Raw genomic sequence first — 23,866 nt, forward strand, 5'->3', positions numbered from 1 at the left:
CTGCTCTAGATGCAGCTGTAATTTACCATGAGGTACTGGCAGAATAAGCACACTGTATGTCTCAAACCTTTCTTCTCTCTTTGAAGTGTCAAATTGCTGTTCCGAAATATGGGCTCATTCAATGTTAGCTGCAATGTAGGTTTTGAGTGTGGGGAACATTGAAATTTGAAGCTTGCCCCTTTTCACATCAGCATTGTGTTGCTTTCTGCTTGCACTTTGGACGTTCACCATCTCCTCCTCTTCTTGGCTTTAATTTTCTCAATTGAAATTTTCACACCACCTCTTCTGGCAGCTACTTATCCTCAATACATGTAGACTCAATTCTTGTCAGTTCTCGTTTTCTCTATGCAGAGCGTTCATGTACAAGACCCTAACGGGCAATGCTGTTGCCATCCTCTGGAGAATAACTCAATGCGCAGCACTAGTGTGGTGCTGATTGGCTACCCATCTGCCCTTCTGGCCTGTCCTCTCCCTGTCTTGTGTTATTTACAGCACAAATGGGACCAACTGAAGCCCCTGCAACTGTCGGCTACCATTAAAATCTTCACACTTGTTCAACACAAGGTTATAAGAACCCTGCTAATTGTCACATACCGACAGTAAAAGATTGTGTTTAGCGGTCCGAGGACATCTCGCAGCCGTCATGTTACTTTTAATTAGTGTTTTGAGTTTAGTGTGTGTGCACTTACAAGGTGGCAGAGTTGAATTCTGAAAGTGCTAACTGAATCACACTTTTCTCTTCTGGTATAGATCATGGAAAACACTGACACCATTATCTCTTGGCCAACAAAGCTGAAGGCTGGTGCAAAATCTAAAAAGGGTGAGCACTGAAACAACTGATTTGCAATGATTAATGAAAAAATTCCAATTATTTGTTAGAATTTGAAAATAAAACATCAAATTTCTGCATGGGTATTGAAAACAATTTGCCTTCGATTATTCCAAGTTTTTTCAAGGATTATCTATAAGATCGCATGCGAAGTGGCATCCGGCATACTGCATGTGTGCTCTTCCAAACAGTGCACCTGGTCTATTACGGTGCCGGATAGCGTACAGAAATCGGGGCCCTCAAAGGTGTGCTGGTCACTTGCACATTTGTATATGCTATGTTCCAATTATTGGTGCTCTCTCGATTGTGGACTTGTTAGCGATCGAGCGTTTCTTATAGCAGGCTATCTACCTACCTGGAAAACCTGGAATTGTCAGAGAATTTGGACATTTCTGGAAAAGTCAGGAAATTGTCGTTGAATTTTTGAAAAAAACTGGCTGGGTCTTGGAAACTGATGGATAGCAGCAAAAATAACTTTTCACTCGTGGATGCAACAACCACATTGTATGTCAGGCAAAGTGTGAATGATAATACAATATTGGTGGGTTGTTGCAAGATCAACAGTTGCCTTGAACCAGTGCAGCAGTATCAGCTAAGTGTGGCATGCATGGACTCTGATGCTCCTGCGCTGACAGCCATGAACCTAGCGGCAGCTTCTGTCCTCTCGGGGAAACTGCAGGCGAAGCTTTGTGACTAGAAAAGCATTGAAGGACTGGTGGCACTGACTCCTGAATGTGCTTAGTGCATTTCCAGCAGGAATGCTCTTCTAGCTGCCTCAAGAACTAGTCAGTGCCATGACTATGAGCTGTCCATCATAGTGAGAGAGTTCCTAAGTCTCCAGAGGGGCAATACTGTCACGGTTTAGGTAGCGAGTTTCTTGGGCCATCACCACTGTACGTATTCATGAAGGCATTGTGCGAGTTGGCCTTTCCTAGCAGTGTCTGCAACCTGCTTCCTTAAGGCCGTAGCCGTGTACAAAAAGCTGGCTGCTTGTGCATTGTCTTCGTGGTCTTGCATCTGCAGTTCAGTCTCACTGGCTGGCACAGGTAGTCGAATCAATGCGTCTGTGTTTTAGTCGGTGAATCCAGGCGTATATTTTATGGTGTACTTGTAGGCACCAAGGGTAATTGCCCAACTCCGATTCTATGATGCAGTACTGGGAATCGGCCTGTTTTCTTTGAGCCCAAACAGGGGTTCATGATCAGTCTTCAATGTGAACTGTGAGGGTATTGGATCTGAATGCTATTGGTCTTTCAGTGCCACCTATCATGTGAGATAGCATGGCATCATTGCCCTCTGGCGAGGCATTGCACTCGAGCACTAGTTCCTTCATGGGGTCAAAGTGCACAAGCAAGCTTGAAATTTCCAGAGTGTTCATTACAGCTTCAAACACAGACCTTCTGCTGCCCACTTCCATTTGCTGTCCTTCTGTAGCAACCAGTACAGGAGCGCCGGGAGAGTCGACATCTTAGGCAAAAAAACTTTGGTAATACACGATTCAGGTGCTGCTTGAGCAGTGCAACGATGGCATACGTAGGCCAACAATTCCCACTTTACTGGAAGCAAAGGATGAATGAGCTGTGATGCATGCAGATTCCAACTAATGCATAGCTCTGGTAAATAATTGAGACTGGTAACGCAGTGCTTTAATGTCTCTCAATCGAAGGCCTAAAGTCTTTACAAGCAGTAAAAGGTATAAAAAAAACTATCCGCACGTGTACAAATCGGGGACAGTAACTGCTTTGGTGGACATATAGGTGAGTTGCAACCACATACCTTTATCGGCCTCTACATCGACTCAAAATAGCAGTGGGCGCTTCCTAACCAGTAGTCGAAGAGTGCTACGTAGCCTCCAAAAATCGCTCTCCATGCTGCAGAAGCCAAAAATAATTCGCGGATATTGAGGAGTCTCACAATTGACAAATGTCTTAACATTAGCGCATGTGCAGAAATCCCCAGGCACAAGCTTGGCACCCTGCCAAATAGTTTCCAGGGGCGTGCAACAGAGGGAAGCACAGGAACGTGAAAAAGGCAGATTGCTGTCGCCAGGTATGTACCTTTAAAATGGGTACTTGTGTGCCTCCAGCCAGGTGCTCGACAGAACAGTTCGAAGTCTGGCAAACCAGTTCTGCGAAATCATGCAAGGTGGGGGAAGGGAAGATTCAAGTTGCTTGGGAGCTTGCCCACCCTGTGACAAACTGGTGACATGGGACTGCCAGACCTAAAAATTGGGTCGCCTCTTTTTACCCATCGTAAGTTTGGTGGAACAGTCAAGCATCTGCCACTGCTGTGGGAGGCAGAGAATAGCTGCCACCAGGTACCTGTTGGTAAGGTAGGCAAAATCACCCTTCCGACCATCTGCTTGGCAGAGCAAAGGTATTTTATTGTGCTGGAGTTTGTTCTTGGAAATTTCTTTTGATAATGCAGCAAGAGTCTTTTGACAAGTTAGAATTGGCATCGTTCTTTTTCCCATCAACTGATAACTGCTGGTGCCCACTGGTTTCGAGGCTGCTGTCTTTTAGCCGTAAAAGATAGATGAACTCAGTTTCCAGAAAAGACCATTTATGAAAAGGAGAGTTCCCTGTCATGTGTTTGTTGGTGAAAGTCTTCTTCAAAAACTTTTTTTGCTTAAAACTTTCCAGTGCCTGTGCGACAGGGGTATCAGTTCACTTCATTGACATAGCTTTATAAGGAGTCATCAACAGGCGAGAAGACTCGGCCGGGAATCGTGGAGCACATGACACTTGCTGCTGTTTATGGCACTCCCAGGGCAAATTTCAGGCCGATAATTATTGCCGTATGCAACTTTGTCATCAATGGACAACTTCCCCAGCATGTACCTGCTAACCTTTAAAGGAGGTTTCCACAAAATAGCACTGTAAATCTAATGTCTACGGCACATTGCCTGTTTATCCTGGAACCTAGTGTGACCCCGAGGAATCTAGTGTTATTGGCTTGTTAAATTTCTCCATTTGTAATTGATCTGTCCATCGGAGTCTCCTGTCACTGCATGCCAGGGAATAGCATACTTTCTGCTGATGTTAACCTATTGATGCGAGATAAGTCTGCGCAGGGAGTAAAATCTTTGGTGAATTATTTTATTGCGATAGCAATTATATGGACAGTCTCTGCTGGTTTTTGCCGTCGCTGCCATCATGCACCGTATATGTATAAATATGTGTATATATATATATGTTCCAAAGAAAAATAATTCAGGAAAGTGCTTCCGAAGCGCGGAATCGAACCTGCGACCTAGCGCTGGCGCTAACCACTACGCCACAAAACTCAGATCCTTCAGGTAGCTAACGGCGAGCATTATATGCACACCAGGCCTTTACCGCTGGCAGTACTCAGAGACGGCAGACGCTTATAAGCGTTTCTTCATTACCAGCGAGATGGCGCGAGGAGTGAAACGGGCACATTTAAAAGTCGTTGACCAGCTCGCTCGCTTCTAATGTTTGCGCAGGGAGAACCTTGCCCTTCCGCTGTCTGCTCGCGTGGTTATCTCGTGGTGAGGGGAGGAGGGATGTTTCGAGCTTTCACCGCGATGTCCGCACTGATGTTACAGAGCGTACGAAAGTCACTCGAGCTCAAGGGACGCCACTAAAACGAACAAATAGAAGATGAGCGCGAAGTATCAAGTGTCTCGGCTCAACACTTGAAGCATGCTAGTTTCCTTCGCTGCTTCAGCTGCCTTTGCAACAGGAGCGCTGTTCAAACTGAGAGTATCCATTGGTGAGCCTCAGTTTGTATAGCAGTACAGTTTCTTACTATTGCATGCATTGCTTTGCCCTTGCGGCGAAACTGACTTTTTAATAGCTTATACTAATTCAGAAAGCCAAATGCACATGTTATTGGCATGTATTCATACCTGGACTACTTTGCAGACTAAAGTGAAAAGGGGCATTCCACTTCTCTTCAAAGTATGTAGTTGTCAGTAAAATCTTTGGCTAAAGGTGGCAGGGCAAGCGCACTTGATGACTTTAGAGGTTTAAGCACATTTTCGGTGCTATTTAGTACATGCCATATTCTTGCCATTGGAGCAAGAACTCCACTTCACAAAGAATGCTGCCCATTGTTTCCCACGAAGCTTTTTGGTGTCCTTTCGTATTGCAACATTGAGCCTCCGAATAGGGGAGTGATCGTTTTCGTATCTATTAGTTGCTGGCTGTATATGCATATGTTGATTTAGTGTTGCTGGCTGTAGTCAGAGTGCAGTTCAAACTAGCCAAGTAAACAACTGGAACTGGGACTGCTAGCAGGAACATCGCGAGTACTTGTCACATGACATATTTTGGGACATATTGGCAAGCACAGCAGTGGCAACCACCATATTCAAGCTTCCTGGACCTTTCCCAACACTGGACCTAAAACTTCACAACTTGTGCACTGCCTGAAGAAAGACGGAGAAATGAAACAAACCCCCACGAAAGCCATAGTGCCTTGACCTGCAGCATTTGTTGCCAAAGACAACGCATACTGGGTTGAAATTTCTGCTGTCCGACATGTTGCAATGACTTTCGAGTGCCTGATCAGGCTCTTCGACCAGCCTCTTTCCGAACTAAATTGGCAATTCCAATAATGATCCTGTCACTGATCGATTGATAACGCTGGTTTCTAAGGTTACACTTAGCTTAGGGCTGAGCTCCACTGTGAAATCAATGAACTAGACCTCCTTTTCGAACTTGGTGTTAAGCCCTGATGCTGCTTGTGTATGGCATGTAGTTTTTGAACTTCTTCGACGTTGCGGGACCATGTCTGTGATTTGCTGGCCTTGTTGCACAGTGAACTGGATTGTCTCGACAAGTTTTCATGCTGTTGGGTGAATAACATGCAGTAGGAGTACTTGCTTGGTTGCTGCTGGCTGCAACCAAGCAGCATGTGAGTCGCGCTCACATGCGCTTAATTTTTTGTTCTCCTATGCACATGTGAGGTGGCACCCGGCATACTGCATGTGTGCTCTTAAAGGGGGCCCTGCAGAACTCTTTGAGCATGGTTAGAAAACGCTGTCGATCGGTAGTTGAGGCTCTCGAGAACACTCGAGTCAAACATTATAGCACAGCATGTGGCCTGGAATTTACAATTCATTCTCAGTCAGCTAAAAATCGCTCCCTCCTCTCTCGACAAATGATGCTATGTACTCAAAATCACTATGCCATATACTCAAGTTCCACGCCATTGGCTGATTTGAGCATTTTGAGCTGAGTAGTTACCATGGTCGCCACAGGATGCTGCCACATGACCGCATGTGCGATCACACTGAAAGTCAGCTGCTCGTTTGAAGAAAAAAAGGAAGTGCTCAAGGTCATGACGCGCGCTGACGAAGGGCCACATCTTCTTGGCTCCTTGTCATCCTCCTCCCTGTGTAGCTTTCAGTGTGCTCGCTGGTACGAGAGGAGAGAAAGCGGAAGTGTGTGACAAATCCCTGTAACTCTGCTCGTATTTGACGGATTCTAAAAATTTTTTGGGCATGTGACTCGTGAAGAGTCATGTGCTAATAATGAGACTCTTCCATTATAATTCTGAAAAATGTTGCAGGACACTTTTAACACTGCATACCTGATACGTTTATTTTATGCAAGTAACCAAAGCTTTTTTAGGTGGCAGCCTTGTTTTTATACTGAGCATGTATCAGCTGCACTTAAGCCTGTTTATTCCACTGCAAGGAGTTATATAGAGGGTGCTAATGATCACTGAACACCCGAGTTGGTCACTTGTCTTGTACTGAGCCCACTATAATAGTACTCGCCTATGCATGTAGTCGATAAAACGACATGTATGCTTGCCAGCACATGCTGCCTCCTTTAAAAAACTACTCCTTGGTAGACATTGCCTTATCTATGTCTAATTGAAAGTGCTTCAAAATGCACAATCAGAATTTGCTACTACCTGCCATTCAAGCCGGTGCAGACAAAACCAGTCTGCACCAAGTACTTGTGTAGCTTGGTCTAACTGAAGCACGTGAGCCCTCGCTCCAGCTGCACTGTGTAGGTACCACCGTAAGCAATGAGCGGGAACATGCCACGTAGCAAATAGCCTCAAATCCCAATTAAGCCGATACTCTGATGGCGATGTCTCAAATAAAGTGAAAAGAGTGACTCTTTTCCACGACCTGTTGTCACTCCTACCACACGTGTTTTTACTAGACTCTAAATGTATGACATAAATAAGTCTGATGTTGTAACGTTGACGTGCAGTGAAGAGCAGTACTGTTTTTTATGTGTGATGCACACAGGCAAGAGAATGGAAAAGTGGTATTTTGCGCGGAGCCACAAACCGGACACAGTCGTGCCCTGCATGGCATACCGGCCTTATTGCAAGTGGCCATGGACATGAATCATCTGCAGTTTTGTATCTGCACTAGCGAGGCAGGACTGCCAACAATTACCAGGACAGTGGCACCCTTTCCATTGGTTTTGAGGCTATTTTCCATGAGCTAACGTATGTTCCCACTCGTATTGCTTATGATCGTACTGCGGCCACAATGGGGTGGCACTCGTCTTAACCAGATGTAGCGGCCAAGCGTTGAGAGAAAATATGCTCAAAGCAATGACTCGCCACAGTGCAAGCTGTGAGTGGGCCTTGCCCCCATGCAATCCTCCCTCTGTAGCTTCTAGAGCACTTGTGGGTGCGAGAGAGACCACTCGGAACATGCAACAACTACTTGTAACACTGCCTCTACTTAGATTAAACAGGTTTTTGCATCGAAGATTCGTTGAGGCAACAGTCTAATACTTGGATCAGTCTGTGATTACTTAGGAAGGCTACATTTCAACAGAAGCAGCTGCATCACCAAAAGTTGCATCCATGGCTTTTAAATGGCGAGCTGCATCTTTTGCGTATCCATAGGATGTCTTAATCGAGACCATTGAGCACATCAGATGTGCTCAATGCAGGCGGCACATAGTGAATTCTGGATCAACTAGCTCTCATCACAATATCATTGAGACCCTATCAGCGATTGCTTACCAGCAGCGTCATTTTATACAGTCGCTGTGTCTTCAGCATGGCTGCTACAAACTACAGTACTTTCCTTTGTGGAAACGGTTCCATCTTCAAAATTCATTGCCTTGCCTGCTCCTGTTGCGTGTGGTGTTGCATAATTTTTTATTCTACTTTGCATAATTAAATGCCTATTGTGGAACTGAAATCTGCCCCCCCTCCTCCTTCTTTTCAGACCCTCATGTTAAAGTTCGGGGATCTCCAGACGCAGTTGGCAAAGCTCGTGAAAGCATCCTGGAAGTGCTTGACACAAAAGTACTCTTAATAAGATGCTTCTTGTTGTGTTCTCTTTTGCATGTAATTAACATTAAATTGTGCTTTTGTTTGTGCCATAATGGCTATTTTGTTTGTGGAAGTGAGCTCAACGCATACTAGTATGTCTCACTTGCAGGCATTAATATGTGAGAAAAGAATCTAATACATCCTTGTGGCAGTATTTTACAGTAATGTGTACTTGTTCAGTATCCAGGTAGGAAGGGTGGTTAAGCAAGCAAGTTGGTTAGATGTCATGGTGGAAAAGGGTACTCAAAGGAAAGGGACATAAAGAAACAATAAAACTGCTTGTATTTTGTTCCTGCCCTGTTCGTGGTTTTGTCTATTCGATCAGGAAGCCTAAAAAAAAAAGGTGGCCCACGCCTGAACTTCATTATTTTCTCCTCGCATTTCAGAGAAACAGAGTGACCATGAAGATGGATGTGTCTTTCACAGACCACTCCTACATTATTGGCAAAGGTGGCCACAACATCCAACAAGTAATGGACAACACAGGCTGCCATATTCACTTCCCAGACTCCAATCGCAACAGTCAATTAGACAAGAGCAACCAGGTACTAGATGGCATGAATCATTACATTCAAACATGGAGTTGAGGTGTCTTGAAGTAGTGTCCTTGAGCACTGAAAAACTGCAGATTAACATTGCATGTTGCAAAGAATTGTGTAAAAAAATATCTTGGCCATCGCTTTTAATATATATTAACATGTGCTTCTGCTATGAAGTTCATTTTCATGCATAAGGACCTTTTCTTTCTTTCAGGCAGGAAGTACCGTGGGCTATTTTTTGCAAACAACTTTCAAGGGGAAATTTTGTAACTTTTATGCATTAACATAGTTCCATTTATTTTGCTTGTGACATTTCCTTAACATACCACCGTGTTGCAGGTTTTGGCTGAATATTAGCAGTGTTTGGTGTTGTGTGGGGTTGCATCAAGCAATTTGGTCACATCTGACTGTTCACTATTAGCGAGCAAAGTTACTTATAAAGGAGCTTCGAGGGTTGGAAATTGCTCACATGTCCTGAATTAGTAGCTCCCTCTTCAGATTGATTCTATCTACCAGTGCTGGGCAGTATCTAAGATACATGTATCTTTGATACTATCTTAGATACTATTTGGGTATCTTGTATCTGTATTGCGATATGTCGCACAAGACGTGTATCAGTATCTGTATTTCCGATACATTGAAGAATGTATTGTGTATCTTAAGATACAACATACTGCGATCGCAACACTGCGGTTCGAAACAATAAACCTTGGTTGAACTCCGCTTCTCAAGCTGATACTGCTCCCACTAAGCCACCAGATTAAATCTAAAGATAACATTATTTTAGCTTTCCGCCAGAGTTTTCCCACGAGGGCAGGTGATGAGCTCTGAGCGTCCCAGTGAGGGAGCAGAGTCACGTGGTGGCGCTCGCGTCGTCTCGACAAACGCGCGAACGTCTACGCCCGGACAACATTTTGTTTTCACGGTTTCTTTTTTAGTTGTCAGTGCTATGGCACTTGGCTCTTAGCTGCTATCCTGTGCCGTGTACTCCAGTGCGTGCGGTGTCTTTTGCGCAAATTCTGATGCCGCTGTAGTGTCATTATCGAAGTTTCTCTTGCATTGTGCGTCGTTACGAAGTCTGAAGAATGCAAGAAAAGGGGTTGCTTTATGTCTCGTGGCTTTCACACGTAGGCGATTTGAACGACTTCGTCGATGCAAGTTTGACTTACATGCAATGAGATTGACTTGTATGCAAATAAGATTCTAACAGCTATAGCACCACCGGTACTGATGCGAGATTTAACAGAACAAGCATTCATGTGACCACTTATTTGTGTTTACGTCTGTGTCATTTGTTTCTTTTTTCTTTCCTATTTTCTTTCCTCTTTCTTTCCCCCTATCTTCCTTTCCTCTGTGTTTCCTCTTTCCCAAATTAGCAGGCAGGCGTTGTGCCCCTTTAGGTGGCAGTTGTCAGCCTGTTCCATCCTATTTCCTCTGTGTCTTCGTGTTTTCTATGTATTCAAATGAAATAAGTAATAAATAATTCAACGAGTTTTCAAAATAATTTTATTGTTAGCACAAGTTCTTTCTAAGCTGTCCTTTTCCATCCCATACATTACCTATGTCTCTGTATTGCTTTTTTCGGGTCTGCTTACGTCAATATGTCTTTAATGTGCTGGCAACGTAAGCTCTATGCTTTATTCTTACTTTTAGCTGTCTACATTATTTCTCCTACTGTTTACAGACGTATATTCTGCTTCAAGTTTATTCTTATGTCAAGGCGACGTTGAGAACAAATATATAATAATGTGCGGGTGCTTGGACTATACAGTAACAAAAGTTCTGCTTACTGCTTAGTAAAATAGTGAAATTGAGTTTTCATGATAATAACGTAAATTATTAGGAGCCATCTCAAAGATATTAGCAAAGGGATTGGAGAAACGTTGTTATACGAAATGCTCCGTTTTTTTAATGAGCGTCTCAACGAGTCGGTTTACGCTATTTTACATAGGCGCTGAGTTTTCTGGGGCCTTATCTTAAATGCCTAATTGTCATGGCTATTAGGGGTTACCCGCCGCGGTGGTCTAGTAGTTATTGTGCTTGACTGCAAACCCGTCGGTCACGGCGGCCGCAATTCGATGCCCGTGTGCTTATATTTGTTTTATAACGCCACGTGGTTGAAATTTCCGGAGCCCTCCACTATGGAGTCTATCATCATATTGGGGTTCTGTGCGACGTTAAACTCAACACTTACTATTAGCTCTTGGGAGTGCCGCCTGTATCGTGTTCCTATACTTATTCGCTGTGTTTGGTATAGAACCGCTTTTCTAATTTACTTAGTTTTATTTGTTTTTCTTAGTCTTCTCTAAAATATTTTTGCTGTTACTAATCACCAGCTAATCGGAGCTTAAGTGCCGATATAGTGTGAATAGCGGCGGTGTCCTGCGGCACTTCATGTAACTATGGAACACGTCTGACACGTTTTCTGGGCTGCAGATGTTCTCTCATAAAAGAAAAATTATTAGAAGATTGCGCATTACTGAGTACGTCGCTAACGAACGCTTTACGCCAGCAGATAAGTAGAATATAAAAGTAATTGCAGTTTTATGTCCTCTACGTAAACAAGATGCGTCGCAAAGAATGTCGCTATCAGCATTCTCGCTGATGTACACCTGTCCGGTGATCGGGTATTGCGAAAACTCTGGTACGTTTATGGGCAAGGTAGAACTTAACAACGGTACTTGCACCATTGTGCGGAGGCATCTTATTGAAGATGGCAGCCCACTAGCTGGTCGGCAAGCTGAGCATGGACTCCACTCAATTACAAAAGCGGCAAGCAAATACCGTTATCAGCGAAGTGTATAAAGAGCTGTCATGGTAAGCAGCTAAAGGAACCCCAATAAGTTGTTTCGGAACAAAAGTAATATACCTTCAGCAAGAAATGCAAAACTTTGGAGATACTAAGACATTTCATTCAAATGCAACAAAATTGGTTGCCGTTAACAAACATTCAAGCGAACATTTTTGTGCATCGGCATTTAGCGCTGCATTACCGTAAATACTGATATATAACAAATTTTCAAATGTATCGAAGTATCTTAAGATACAATTGGAATGTATCGGATACAATCGGTGTTGTGGTATCTTGTATCTGTATCTGAAATACTTCTTGCCTGAGTATCTTGTATCGTATCATGATACAATTTCAAAGTATCTTTGCCCAGCCCTGCTATCTACTACAAAGTGTGTAGCAGTGCAATGACCATAATGTGTAGACCTTTGCTGGAAGCATCTGATAAGGAATAAGGGTAAACTAGCTTACATCTGTTACACTGGAAACTCTTTCAACATGTGTGCATTTGGATATATTCTTTCAGGTCTCTATTGCTGGCCAACCCAGAGGTGTGGAGAGTGCAAGGAATCAAATTCGGGCAAGCACTTGTTGAACAGAAACTTCTAGCCATTTTAGTGTTATGTTTAATTCATCCACCATACAAAAAAAAAACATTGGAAGATTCTCTTTTAAGGGCAACACTTGTTCATATGAATTTTCGCATTCATGGAAATATTAATGAGTTGCAATTCGCACTCTGAAAATGCTCTTTGCAGGGTATCCTGAACTATCCTGCAGATGGTTTTTTTTTCTCAGGCATCATGTTCTGCAATTCTCTAATTTGAACACTATGTACAGTGGAGAGCAGTGCAGTTGAAACCATGAAAACATCTTGCCTGCTCGTCAGATTCATCATCCCAGTCACACAGCCACTTCTTAAAGAAGTCTAGTCCTCCATACTTTGCTGTTAAAATTATGGGGTAGAGGAAAAGATGTACAGTACACACGGATTCAAATGCAACATCAAAATTTTTGATATAACGACTTGTATGTGCAATTGCTCGAGATAACCACATCATGTCTCGACGAATCTGGTCTCTAGAGATAATGTTGGCTCTGATCTATGCGTTTCAATCGAAATTACGCCGATGTGACCCGAACTGAAGACAGTAGAAATGAAAACATGTGCATTACTTAGCCCTAAATCGTCCTATTTCAATCCGCGAGTACTGTACATCCTTTAAAGTGCCTGGCTCAATTATACAACCAGACAACGCAGTTACAAGCATTCTCAGAAAATTACAAGGCATGAAGAAAACTACAAAGGGCACTTCTCATCGCACATTTGCTGTTGTTTAGTATACAAAACACTGGAATGTTTCATTCGGGCAACGTATTTTTGGGTTCAGCTCGTGGTTATATATGCAGATTGTATTGTCTACTACGGTGGCACAGAGATTGTGGTGCTTGGCTGCTGACCCAAAAGATGTGGGTTCGATCCGAGGCACGGTGACCAGATTCTCGATGAAGGCAAAATGCTAGAGGCTCATGTACTGTGCGATTCAGTGCAGATCGCAGAACTCCTGGAGGTCAAACTTATCCTGAGCCCTCCACTGTGGTGCGCCTCATAATATCATGGTTTTGGCATGTAAAACTCGAGAAATTTTTACTTACATCTATTGTAGCTTCAAGTAATTAAGCATATGTGTGGCTTACTTTTATTCTTCCTGTTTGCATATCCTTCAGTTTTCATAGGAGTAAGCTGTAAACATCCACTTGAATTTTTGGGTTTGTCACCCTATTGGTGAGAGCCTTCTTCAGAGATGCAAGCCTGTTGCTTGCCTTTTGTGCTCATTATCTGGCTTCGAAGTTGGCATTTGGCCTTCCACTTGAGAGAGGCACAGTTGGCAGTCTGCACCCTGTACGTGTGAATGCGTTATACTTCCTACTAATCTTTTTGGTTGAATGCACTCAGTTTCATGACACTACTTTCTGTGGCACCAAACGCTGTGGGTTTTTTTCATTGATACCACTGCCAGTGAAACCGCCTGTGGTGCGGAACTGTTTCAGAGCGGCTGGCTGGAAAATGTACAAATGTGTAGTAAACTAAGGGCAGAGTAGTGCCTTCTTGGGAGATTTAAGCAAACTCTAAGTGGAGCACATCTTTGAATGGCTTGGGTTCTCGCCCCAAATATATGTGAAGTAGAGCTGCCTGGTGTATTTGGAGCACTTTGAAATTTGGCCTACACAGACACAAATGACGACATACAGTCGAACCCGGATATGTTGAGTCTGAAGGAGATCATAAGAGTTCTATGTATAGATAATTCGATATATACAATACTATATATATTAAAAATATATTCGAGGGGATTTTAAAACTTTTCGATATACACAATAATTTGTTATGTGGTTCAATATATGCGGGTTTGACTGTACTGATCATCTCTTCACTGTGTGCACGGGATGAAACCAGGGCAATAAAAATAGTACAAGAGAACTACAGTAAAGTTGGTTTGCTTCATTTTAAGGATTTTAGAAAGTGCCTGCATCAAATGGTGTGATGTGTCCTTCATGCAGGAACTTCTGCCCATGGTAGTGTCATTTGAGCTGCCCCTGGGCCTGGCCATACCTTCTGCATTGGACCCTTCCTCTATGGCACTACAAGGCATTCTCAAAAGCCATGGCATCACCGTTACTTTTCGCCCTTTGCATGCTGCTCTTACCTTGGTCGTGGTAAAGGGCAGCCGCCGCTATGTTGACCGCTTACGTCAAGGACTTTTTGTGCTTGTAGAATACCTCACTGGTGGGTCCCGGGTGTGTACTACTTCTATAATTTCTAATTGCTGTGATTTAGTAACGACAGTTGCGTTACTGCTGTGTACTACCTGTTTTACAAGCCTTATTATAGCAACGCAAAAGAAAAAATCCGGCAGATCCCACGCACTGTGGGAATCGATGTAATGCGAAGCAGCCAGCAAAGAGCTGCATACATCGCCTTGTTTGACTTTGAGCCAAATAAAATCATTCATGTCATGGTATCTAGTTCACCATATATGGCATGTTTGCCATGCACGCATGCATCCACAATCTGGTATATGCCATGCTAATGAGACTTATATTATGGTATGTACAATGCATGACCTCTCGTTTATGTTCATCACGCGCTCGTGTCATGCTATACCAGTTTTGGTATATATCCATTTAACAAAACGGCCGGAAGCACACCATGACAGTGTCGTGTAAATTGCACCGTACATGATATGCATAACATGACTCGTATGTTAGAACCTGTCATTTATGTTCATCATACATTCACATCGCGCAATACCAATTTTGGTGTATGTCAAACGAGCCAAATGGCTGAGAGTGCACCATGAGTATGGCATGTAAATCATGCCATACATGACATGCATATCATGGCTTTCATATTACCACATGTGACTTATATTCGTTATACAGTCGCGTCGCGCAATACCAATTTTGGTGTATATGAAGCTAGCGAAACGACCACGAACGCACCATGAGCAAATCATGTCGTACATGACTTGCATGTCATTATTTTCATGTTACAACCTCTCGTTTACGTTCGTCATGCAGTCGCGTCGCGCAATACCAATTTTCGTGTATATCAAGCTAGAGATACGGCCGCGAATTCACCATGAGTAAACCATATCGTACATGACTTGCATGTCATAATTTTCATGTTACCACCTCTCATTTACGTTCGTCATACAGTCGCGTCGCGCAATACCAATTTTGGTGTACATCAAGCTAGAGATACGGCCGCGAATGCACCATGAGTAAACCATGTCGTACATGACTTGCATGTCATAATTTTCATGTTACTACCTCTCGTTTACGTTCGTCATACAGTCTCGTTGCGCAATATCAATTTTGGTGTATGTCAAGCTAGCGAAACGGCCGCGAATCCACCATGATCGTGGCATGTAAAGCATGACACACATGACATGCATGTCATGGCTTTCATGTTACCACCTGTTACTCATGTTCTTCATACAGTCACATCGCGCAATACCAATTTTGGTGTATATCGATCTAGCGAAACGGCCGCGAGTGCGCCATGAGCGTGGCATGTAAATTGTCTCGTAGATGACATGCATGTCATAATTTTCATGTTACCACGTTCCAGTTATGTTCGTCATACAGAAATGTCTCGTCATACCAGTTTTCGTATATATCCATTCATTTAAACGGCCGCGAGCGGCCAGAGATCACGTCATGTAAATCATACTGCACATGACATGAGTGTCATGATTTGCACGTTAGGACCTGTCATTATGTTCGTCATGAACTCTTGTCACATCATACCAATTCTGGTATATATTAAATTAACGGAACGACCGCAAGTGCCCCAAGGCCTTGGGATGTAAACAATGCTGTTCACGACATGCATGTCATGATTTTCATGTTATGACCTGTCATTTATGTTCGTAATACGGTCGTGTTATCTCATACCAACTTTCGTATACATCCGATGAACGAAACGGCCAGGAGAGCACGAAGTTGTAGGCGGCTAGATAGATAGATATGCTCAAAGTCACAGAAGTTCGCTAAGAAATGCTTCGCATTTAAAAACTTAAGGGGGCCCTGCAACACTTCTTTAGTAATCGTCGAATAACCTCGCCATAACTTTATTGCCTCTCGAATCGACTGCCGCAATAATTATTAGAATCCATCAAGTACGAGTGGAGTTACAGGGCTTTGTCGCATGCTCCAAACACTTTCTCTCCCCTTTCACCCCAGCAAGCATGCTAAAAGCTACACAGGGGGGGATGACGAGGGACTAGGTCGATACGTTAGCGCACATCATGACCTTGAGCACTTTCTTTTTTTTGTTTTCTTTGAATGTGTGCTTTCAGTGTGATCACGAGCATGCTTGTAGAACGCGGCACAGGTATGTCGCAACACACTGCGGCGGCTGGAGAACTATGCAGCTCGCGACACTCAAATCGGCCAATGGCCTTATCTATGTACGTTTGGGTATGTCATCATTGGCCTGACTGTGCCCACTGCAGGGCAAAGGCCTCTCCCATGTCTTGCCATTCAACCCGGTCCTGTGCTTCCTGCAGCCACGTTATCCCCGCAAACTTCTTAATCTCATCTGCCCACCTGAGTTGCTGCCTCCCCTTTGCATGCTTGCCTTCTCTTGAAATCCAGTTTGTTACTCTTAATACCAGCAGTTATCTTGCCTACGCACTACATGCCCTGCCCATGCCCATTTCTCCTTGATTTTGACTAAAATATCCATAACACCTGTTTTCTACAAGCTATTTACATGGATAATAGAATTGGGACCACCTCAAAATTCAATAAACCAAAAGACCAAGCAGGATTTCGTACAGGCTACTCGACAATAGACCATATTCACACTATCAGTCAGGTGATAGAGAAATGCGCAGAATATAACCAACCCCTATATATGGCCTTCATAGATTACGAGGAAGCATTTGATTCGGTCGAAACCTTGGCAGTCGTGCAGGCACTACAGAATCGGGCGTCAATGAACCATATATAAAAATACTGGAAGAAATCTACAACTGCTCCACAGCCGACCATAGTCCTCCATAAAGAAAGCAACAAAATTCCAATAAAGAAGGGTGTAAGGCAGGGAGACGCGATTTTCCCAATGCTTTTGGGTATGCGACAGTTGATTTTGGGTAGATGGCATCATTTGTCGAGAGAACAGCGAGTGATTTCTAGCTGACTGAAATTTAATTGTAAATTTTATACAGTGTGCTGCGCTATGTTTGGCTCGCATGTTCGCAGGAGCCTCGGCTCCGATCATCAGCATTTTCTGACCATGTTCAAAAAAATCTTAAAAGGCCCCTTTATGTTCTGCCTGCATTTATCTTGGTGGAAAAAGCACGCAAACCAAACTGACAAAGGAAAGGAAGGACACTGGCACTAACTTGCAACTGCAGGTTTATTTTTATTAAAAAAATACAAATGTGTGTATAATGCATGTGGTCTGGTTCCCCTCCTTGAGTTCTGTAAAATATAAGCCCAAAAGTCGGAGGCAATCTATCAAATTTTGTTTCAAATGTCTTGCGATGTGCAGTTTGCGTATTTTTTAAAATATATATAATGGTGTAATTTCACTACTGAGATGTACCACTATCTTTTAGAGCAAATTTAAGGGCATGTGTCAACTCGTGCATGGCTTTTTTTGGATTTGAGCGCGTAAGTGCAGCAAATTTATTAAATCTTGTGATACCTGCTACAGTTTCACAAGATGTTATCGGCACCATACCAGTCCAGTGGCTGGTATGGTGCTGATAAGGTAAAGTTTGCACGTTCAATGCTGGCCATTGTGGCCACATCTTGCCAAGAGTCAAATGCAAAAATGCTCCAGCACTTAAATTTAAGTTCATTTGCAGTTCCCTACATGTCGCGTGCCTCATATTGTTGTGGCATGAAAACGCCAGAATTTTTTTTTTAATTTTACTAAAAGGGGCTCAGTGACTACCAGTGTAGTGCCCAAAGTGAGCCTTTCATTTCAAGCATCACAGCAGTGCTTTACCGGCTTTGTGCTCTCTTCCCTCTTGCAGACTCATGTCGGTCTGGTGACTCTTAGCACGGAGATTGCCCCTCATCACCACAGCTTTGTTATGGGGCATGGCAACTGTAATGTGCAGCAAATAGCACGGCAGACAGGCTGTGTGATTACGTTTCCAGATCCAGCCACAGTGGCAAACCAGTCCACATCAGTGCTTCCCCCTTTCCTCTCCCTCAATCAGCAGACCTGCCCTCAAGGGCTTCTACCTGTGGGCTTTCCTTCAAAGTCCACTGTCCAGATCACAGGGAGTTTTGACGCTGTCCACAATGCTTGGCTAGAACTAATGGTAGGTCAATGCTTAAATCACTTGCACCAGATTTGTGGTCATTGTCATGTCCTGCATTCTTGGCATCACCTTCGTATGTCGCAGTTACATGTTGAGTGCCTGGAATATCTGCAACATGCCCTAGTCGACTTCAGAAAGCAGTGCTCCATTTTAATCACTCTGCTACCATCTTTTTTGCTGCATCTGCCTGCTACCAAATATAAACTTGAGACCAGAGACATTCTACTTAAAGTAGATCGCCAAATAGCTTGATAAGTAGTGATAGCTCAAATTATAAAATGGTGTATACTAGGAATGTCAGATCGAACATTTGATGATGGAAAAAGAGGAGAGTGACGACAACGAGGGCATTGCAGGGCAGAGAGTGTCAGTAGTTGAGGCTATGAGAAAAACTCGCAGAACATAATTTTTCCTGTTGTATTGTATATGTAATACCTAACTACTTTAATGATATCTAAGCAGCGCGTGGAACCGCTTGCAACATTCTCCTGTGTGCAGGCCTGGGGTTATTACTGCAAGTTTTGCACGAAAAGTTTCCCTTCTGCCTCTTTTGTTTTTTGATTACTACAAACAGCACGGCCCTTGCTGGTTTGGCCTGGAAACTGGTAAATGAAATGGTTCTTCCCATCTAGTCTTTCCTTGCTCAAAACACAGACAGGCGCCCCGCTTATTGGTGCGAGCCCCCGCTTAACCCACGAGCTGATGAAGTTGTGGCAGTACAGCAGGCATTGCTGCCCTTTTTCACCATGGTCCAGGTGTTATGTTGGCATCAAAATGAAACTATTGACAATCGAAACTTCAGGACTCTGGCATAACTGCTTCCGCCACAGTTTCATTGATGTGCAAGAAAATGCATTGATCGCATTGTAGTGATCTGCACTGTCGTCGTTTGTCATCACTTACTTCTTTCAAATTAGTCTGATGGAGGCACAATTCTATTCACCAAATCATTGCTTTTGTGAAATTCTTCATTACCGCTACAATAGTCGCGCGGTGAAAAAGCGGCGATGCTTCACAGCGAACAGCGCGTTAGTGAGAACACTCGCATATCCAGAAGGTCCGAGCTGAATATTGCACTGAGTCCTTGTGCGAAATCAAGTAAAATCGACAAAATGGAGTTAATTTATTCCTTAGAAGATCACGTATGATGCATGGGGAGGCGCATCACAGTGAGAAAACCTGCGAAAGTTAACCCCACGCACTCTCGTCAGGCAGTGAACTGCTGCGACTGCGTTGTGTGGTCAGGTGGGGGCCGACAGTGGATCGCAAGGGGTTAAGCCATCCCGAGTAATTTCCCCTAGATGTGACACACTTTGATGCTGATGTATAGTAAACTTCTACTCATTAGTGTTTTTCAGAATTTTCGGTTACTCCAAAAAAGGCATAAGTTCAGGGGAACATGGAAGCTTGAAGACATGAAAAGTTATTTGAACACTCGGTGTCGCTGGAGCATTGACAAGCGGACTTGTCTTCAATTTGTAGCCTTGACAAGTCTGCTTGTCGAAATGATGGCTTCAGTGGCACCCTGTTTCCAAGGATTTTTCATCTCAAGCTTCTATCTTCTCCTGAACTTCTGCCTTTTTTAGATTGTCAATTTTGCTGGCTAGAGAAGCTCCAGAAATGAATCTGATGCCATATTACGGAGGCATTCCTTTAGTTATCGCTCTTGACAGTGAACAGCTAAAACTTTTGATTGCAAAACACTGGCATAAAACAACAAATTGACCAGGGTGTCGCTCGAGCCAGCGTTTTGACAAGCGGACTTGTCTTCAAGTTGCAGCCTTCAAGAAAAGTCTGCATGTCAAAACTGCTCCAGCGACACCCCCATGTTCAAGAATTTTTCATCTCAGCAAAATCGGTGTTCTTTTCGGTTTCTGACATGGCATTGGCTTAGTCCGTTGTGCCTCAAGATAACGTAAGCATTTAAATGTCAACTCAGTTTCATTACTGATGTTGTATGGAATGTGTTATACTGTGCTTCCAAAAGTAAATGCAAAATTTCAGCAAATGTTGTTGATGATAACTTTTATTGTAGCAATTCCAACCAATATGTTGGCCACTTGCCATAGGCTGGGGCAATGGAATTGATGACTTTATCCAAGAACCTGCATGCAAAAGGCACAGTGAAGTATATGTGTCTCCATCAAGCAGACGTGTGCAACAAAATCGAAAGGTTGGCTTGGCAAACACAAGTGCAGCAGCAATACCTTGTGAAATCTTCAAACATTTCTACTAAATGCCAAAAGCAGGAGCAGTTGAACAGCTGATTTTGTCACTTAATGAAGTAAATTTAGATGTATTAAAGAATCTTTGGTAGGCAAAATTAACGAGTTCCTCCACAGTGGTGTGTCGCAATCATATCATGGTGTTGGAAATACCTGGAATTCTAATTTCATCCTGCACACAAAAGGCACAATGAACAAGAAAATGTTTCACTCAAGCATGCACATATGGCAGCATACCAAAAAAACAAGAGGCTAGTTTGTTCAAAAGACAATGGACGCTGCAGCACAGGGTGACAGTAGTTTAGGGAAAAATTCTGCCTAGTTGGTAGCACATGGTAAGAAATTTTTTGCATATAAGCAACGCAAGGACCAATAAGCACTAACTTTCAACAAAATGGTTTATTGCACACGAGGCAAAAATTTATACAGTACTAGTGCCCTCACACTGCACCAAGAAGCCACGCACATCTTTTCCGGTTTCATTTTTTCGAGATACACGTAATACTCAACTCGCGAACTACTACACATTCAAGAAAGAAGACTTATTATGCGACAGGGAAAGAGTGCTAACACAATTGGTACCGAATTTTTGCAATTCTTTTAGCTTATAGTATTATCAATCTCGTTATTTCAGCTCTGTTGGTTGATAAAACCTTTGTGTTCTGCAAGAAGGGTTCACACCCACATGCTCTACAGTGTAATGCAAGCCACCTATCATTGTCTTTATTTACAAGATTACAGTGCTCTCTTTACCTATGATTCATGCAGCTGCTTGTTTGCCCGATATACTGCTTACTGTAGGAAAGAGGTATCTGATAGGCAACACTTTCTCTACATTCCACAAACAGCATCATATGTCGTTTTTGCAAGCAGTTGTTTTCTTTGGTGCTTCACTGCTGATTCTACAAATCGATTTCAGCTTTCATAAAGCTGAAAAACTATTTGCACATTAGCACATGACGCCAACCTTATTAGGTATGTAGAGCGAAATTTTGTGCAAGATGGCACAACAGCTATTCTTTTTCGAGCGACATCACTGTTGGAACAGCCAACTCGGGCACTGGAATGGAATTTCCTAATCAGTCCTAAGACTCACTTTTGTTTGTGCGACGTGTTGGGTGTGGATCTTTTCAGTGTGCTGTGTGTCCTGTCTAGTTGTTGCACTATCCAACTGCAGTTATAAAAAGGTTGGCATCACATGTTAATGGCAAGTAGTTCTTTCAGCACCATGCAAGCCGAGAACGATTTGCAGAAACGGCAGTAGAGCACACAAGAAAGCTGCTTGCAAGGAACAACATAGCACGTGGTTTGTGGAATAAAGAGAAGCTGTCGTTTATCAGATACCTCTTTTATGTGGTAAGCAGTATGTCTGGAAACAACCCACTGCATGAATGATGGGTTGAAAGAGCATTGTAATCTTGTAAACAAATGACACTATGGATGGCTGGTGTTACAGTGTAGAGCGTGTGGGTGTGAACCTTTCTTTCAGAACAGAGGTTCTGTCGCCAATAGTTAAACTAATGAAATTGATAATAGAAGATGCAAAAGTGGGTGCCAATTGTGGTAGCAATGCGACTTTCCTTCTCAAATAGTTCAAGAGATTATTAGTGTGCTGTATATTTCGTCAAAATAAAACGGAAAAAAGACTTATTTCTCTGCATAGCGTCTTGGTGAAGCACGAGGGCACCACCACTGTGTCGAATAGTGCCTCGTGTGCAATAAACCATTTCGTTGAAAGTTAGTGCACATGTTCTCCCTCCTCTTTAGTCCTTCTGTTGCTTATGTGCTAAAAATTCTTACCAAGTGAATTGAGGTCACTTTTCAGTACAGACAAGTAAGACGTGTTAAGGCAATTTCAACCACAAATACGCACAAGCACAGCAGCAAAGCGTTGGTAAACAGTAGAAAACTTGTAACAGCCAAAAGCAGGTGAAATTTTGAACAGTTGATATTGCCCCACACACTGCACCTAAATTTAGGTATGTTATATAATCCCTAGTAGGCAAAATAGAGTTCCTCCACAAATTGTCGTGGTTTTGGAAGTACCCAGAATTCTAATTTCGCCCTGCACGCAAAAGGCACAATGAAGTCGGTCAATCATATGCATGCAACAGCTTACCTTATGTCTTTCAGAAATTATGACAAATTGGAACATTTTCCAAGCAGGTTTTTGACGCTTTCTGCGATGCCGAAATGGTTACATATACCACCTTTAGCAACGTTCACGCATCCGAGGGCGAGCTTAATTGTGAGGCATTTGCACGTTTTCAAAACCTTTAGTATTGACGAAAGTGTGGTTTGCATTATACATTTTCTTCGCTAGCCCACTTTTGTAGCTGCAGAGTCATTCGTTCTACAAAGTCTGTATTGTTATTGGTGTGACGATGCAACAGGTTCCCAGCTCATGCAAGTTCATGGGTAGAAGGGGGTGTATGTCACTCAGTAAGGTTAAAAGTTGGGCGAGTTGGTGTTAGTTCATGATAAGCAGAAGGGCGCGATAAAACTGTACACAAGGAAGATGGACAGCGCGTTGTCCCATGTCCATCTTCTTCTTTGTGTACCGTTTTATCGCGCTCTTCTGTGTATGTCACATCAGCAGGCATTTCTCATGCATATTCTTCTGGAAACCTCTTGGTAAAACTGCTTTAACAGCCTGTTGGAGGAAACACGCGCTTTCAACTTTCCTGTAATTACGCGTCGCAACACGGGTTGTCGGCAGGCGTGACATTACCTACACCTTGAACAGTTGAGTTATGTGCTGAAAGATGGCTTTCGCTCTCATTATATTGCTTCAGACGCGGTCTGGTGTAAATGTGGCTCAAGCACAGCATCATGTTGGCGATATTTTTGGGAATACGATAGTGCCAATGGTTTTTTTATCTTTCCATAGAAAACCCTTTTGTGTGGAAAGCAAAAGATACGCTTACTTACTTACTTACTTTTGTTGGGTAGCTAGAAGGCCACAATGAGGTCCTGGAGCTTTCACAAGGAACAAGGGCAGGGCGAACGAGAAGAAAGTGTCGCTGTAGCAGCTTATTGCAGGATACCACAAACTTGAAACTATAGGCCTAGTGCGCTGCAGCTTTGAACCGAACACGCAGCGCTACCAGACGCCTGCGGCGGAAAAGTTGGGATTGTCATATGTTGCTCCCGGGCACGCAGTCACGGTATGAACGCGTGGCTCTTCGCCGAAAGAATGTAAAAACAACGAAGTCCGGTACTTTTTCGTACTTCTGCCTGCATGGCTGGGACAACAGCTGTAGAAACACCGTTTGGAAGTAACTAGCTTTAAAATTCTGCCGGTTACCACAGAAGTCGGACGAAATTGAAAGACAACTCTGCCGCAGCTG

General features: G+C 43.2%; 1 protein-coding gene across 2 annotated transcripts in view; it reads left to right on the forward strand.

The window, feature by feature from the left end:
* The window catches only part of LOC119401568 (protein bicaudal C homolog 1-B-like), a 139,956-nt gene that overhangs the window by 53,932 nt on the left and 62,158 nt on the right, over window positions 1-23,866 (forward strand). For both annotated transcript variants that reach the window (XM_037668471.2, XM_037668480.2), the window contains 6 exons: window positions 751-820; window positions 8,007-8,086; window positions 8,500-8,658; window positions 11,970-12,023; window positions 14,006-14,242; window positions 17,998-18,291. In XM_037668471.2, the coding sequence (XP_037524399.1) occupies window positions 751-820; window positions 8,007-8,086; window positions 8,500-8,658; window positions 11,970-12,023; window positions 14,006-14,242; window positions 17,998-18,291 (894 nt within the window). The remainder of the gene's footprint in view (window positions 1-750; window positions 821-8,006; window positions 8,087-8,499; window positions 8,659-11,969; window positions 12,024-14,005; window positions 14,243-17,997; window positions 18,292-23,866) is intronic.

The sequence above is a fragment of the Rhipicephalus sanguineus genome, chromosome 1, assembly GCF_013339695.2.
Source record: "Rhipicephalus sanguineus isolate Rsan-2018 chromosome 1, BIME_Rsan_1.4, whole genome shotgun sequence".
Classification (NCBI taxonomy): Eukaryota; Metazoa; Arthropoda; class Arachnida; order Ixodida; family Ixodidae; genus Rhipicephalus; species Rhipicephalus sanguineus.